Genomic DNA, 2,404 nt, shown 5'->3' with positions numbered 1-2,404 from the left:
CGGGATTTGCTTAAAGCAAACCGCGAGTGGCTCAGAACCTCGTTTGCTCCGGGCCACAGAGCCGCACATAGCCCCATGGGTTTTGGTTAATTGCCCCCAGCCAGGCGGAGCTCTCAGACGTGTTATACCCGCGGGGGATTCCCTGCAGTTTCCCCCCAGGTTCCCGATACTAACAAAGCGCGGTGCCCGCGTTCCCAGCGACAATTTACAACAGTCCTTCTACCCCCCCATAATAATAATAAAAAAAAAAAAAAAGACAAGCTCATCCCTGACGACCCCGTCCCCTCCCCAGTGCCCCCCGCCTCCCCTCGGCCTGCGGGACCGGCCCCCCCTCGGGGCAGCGCGCAGCTCTGCGCGGGGCAGCGCGGAGAAGGCGCCGCCCCCGGCCGGCTCCTACCCCCTCCTCCTGCCCCCCCCAAACCCCGCGACTCCCTCCCCTCGGCCCGGCGGCCGCTTCGCCCCGCGGCCAGCCGCTATATAGGGCCGGCAAGGGGCGCATCCCCCCCTCCGTGCCCAGCCCCCCCCCGCAGCCCCTGTCCGCGACGGGGCCGCCCCCTGCCTCCCTCCCGGCTCGCTGAGCGCCTCCCGCCGCCCTCCCGGGCCGATGTCCGCGGGCTCCGGGAGCGAGGCGGAGGAGCTGCCCGGGATGGAGCTGCGGGGGCTGCAGCTGGGCTACCCGCAGCCCCCCGGCAAGCGGCAGCCCCGCGGCGAGCTGTACCCCTCGGGGGACAACTCGTCGGCGGCGGAGGAGGAGGAGGAGGAGGAGGAAGAGGAGGAGGAGGAAGAGGACGGCGAGGGCAGCTGCGCGGCGGGCAGCGGCTGCAAGAGGAAGCGGGCGAGGGGCGGCGGCCCCGGGGGCAAGAAGGCGCCGTCGGGGCCGCGGGGGCCGCCGGCAGAGGGGAAGCAGTCGCAGCGCAACGCGGCCAACGCGAGGGAGCGGGCGAGGATGCGGGTGCTGAGCAAGGCGTTTTCCAGGCTCAAGACCAGTCTGCCCTGGGTGCCGCCCGACACCAAGCTCTCCAAGCTGGACACGCTGCGCCTGGCGTCCAGCTACATCGCCCACCTCCGGCAGCTCCTGCAGGAGGACCGCTACGAGAACGGCTACGTCCACCCCGTCAACCTGGTACGGCCTCGGGGGGCTCGGGTGGGAGGCGGGGGGACAGAGCCGGTAGCCCCCCGGCTGGACCAGCCGTCAAAGAAAACGCGCAGACCCCCAGCGACTTTCGGCCAGGGGCGAGCGGGGGCCGGTTTGGGGCTGGGGGACGGCGGGTGTGTGTGCTCCGGGCTGTCGGGGCAGGGAATCCTAACGAAACAAATTCCTCTGGTATTAGGCAATTTTAGCGTCCCAAAAAGGAGCAACTCGCTCTGCCGGCTAGCTCGGAGCACTAGCGAGTCGTCCTTAGGTGCTCGGTACAAAGCAAAATGCCCATTGCCGAAGGGTTGCTCCACTGGTTGGATTTGAAGAGTTCCTAGGCCTTTTATTTATGAAACCAGACAAACAGTTGTAAATGTTGCACATTTGATGGGAACAATTTGTTGCCGACCGTAGCAGTGCTGTTGAGGAACTTTTAATTTCAATGAAGAACTTCATGAAAATATTTGTCAGAGGAACACGGCGCTCTCTGCGCTTCCCACAGGGACGAAAACATGATGACGTGGTTGTGACTGAACCACACTTAGACATTTATCACTAATAAAGCTCCAGTTTCATACTGGGATAAACTTTCTTTCTAACATGATATGAAATACCTTTTTTTTTTTTTTTTCTTCTTTTCTTTTTTTCCTTACAGACTTGGCCATTTGTGGTTTCGGGAAGACCTGACACTGACACCAAAGAAGTTTCTACTGCCAGCAGATTATGTGGAACTACCGCTTAGTCAAAGTAATATTTTTTTTTGATGTTGTTGATTTTTTTTTTTTATGGGCTGGATGTTTTTAAGAGCTATGATTTATTGGCTCAAGACTAGAAGATGGTGACCAAAACCCAACTCTAACAGGGTTAAATTGATGTCTCCCATCATTCCTTTCCCTTAGAGCTCTGAGGGAAATATATATGAAGCTGTAAAGAAGGGAAACATTGGAAATTAGAGTTTTCATGAACTAGCTGCAGCAGCTGAAGTCTGAGATTTGGAAAAGCCCTTCTTTGGCTTCACCATTCTTACCACTGCCTGAGGACCTGTTGTTCTGAGGCTGTTAAACTAATGGAAGAGGAACAGAATGATATAGAATTAACAGCATGGACCAAAATACAACTCTACAAACTAACCCCAAACAGTGTTATTTGTATTCTAAAGCAAAGCAGTATTTTAGAGTAGCTTTGAAACTCAGATTTATAATATATTTTGATGGCTTTTGTATTCACGAATTTGGTTTACTGCAACTATGCATTAAGTACAGTTATACT

General features: G+C 56.4%; 1 protein-coding gene across 1 annotated transcript; it reads left to right on the top strand.

Moving 5' to 3' along the window:
• Nucleotides 1–604: 604 nt before the first annotated feature.
• MSC (musculin) lies at nt 605–1,877 on the top strand (the record flags this gene model as incomplete). The annotated part of the gene is made up of 2 exons (XM_084281378.1): nt 605–1,123; nt 1,791–1,877. The coding sequence occupies 2 exons, from the start codon at nt 605–607 to the stop codon at nt 1,875–1,877; spliced, it is 606 nt and encodes a 201-aa protein (XP_084137504.1).
• Between the last annotated feature and the right edge of the window lie 527 nt (nt 1,878–2,404).

The sequence above is a fragment of the Netta rufina genome, assembly GCF_964035555.1.
Source record: "Netta rufina genome assembly, chromosome: 2".
Taxonomy (NCBI): domain Eukaryota; kingdom Metazoa; phylum Chordata; class Aves; order Anseriformes; family Anatidae; genus Netta; species Netta rufina.
Note: the sequence above shows the minus strand (reverse complement) of the source record. Positions and strands in the feature narration are given on the sequence as shown.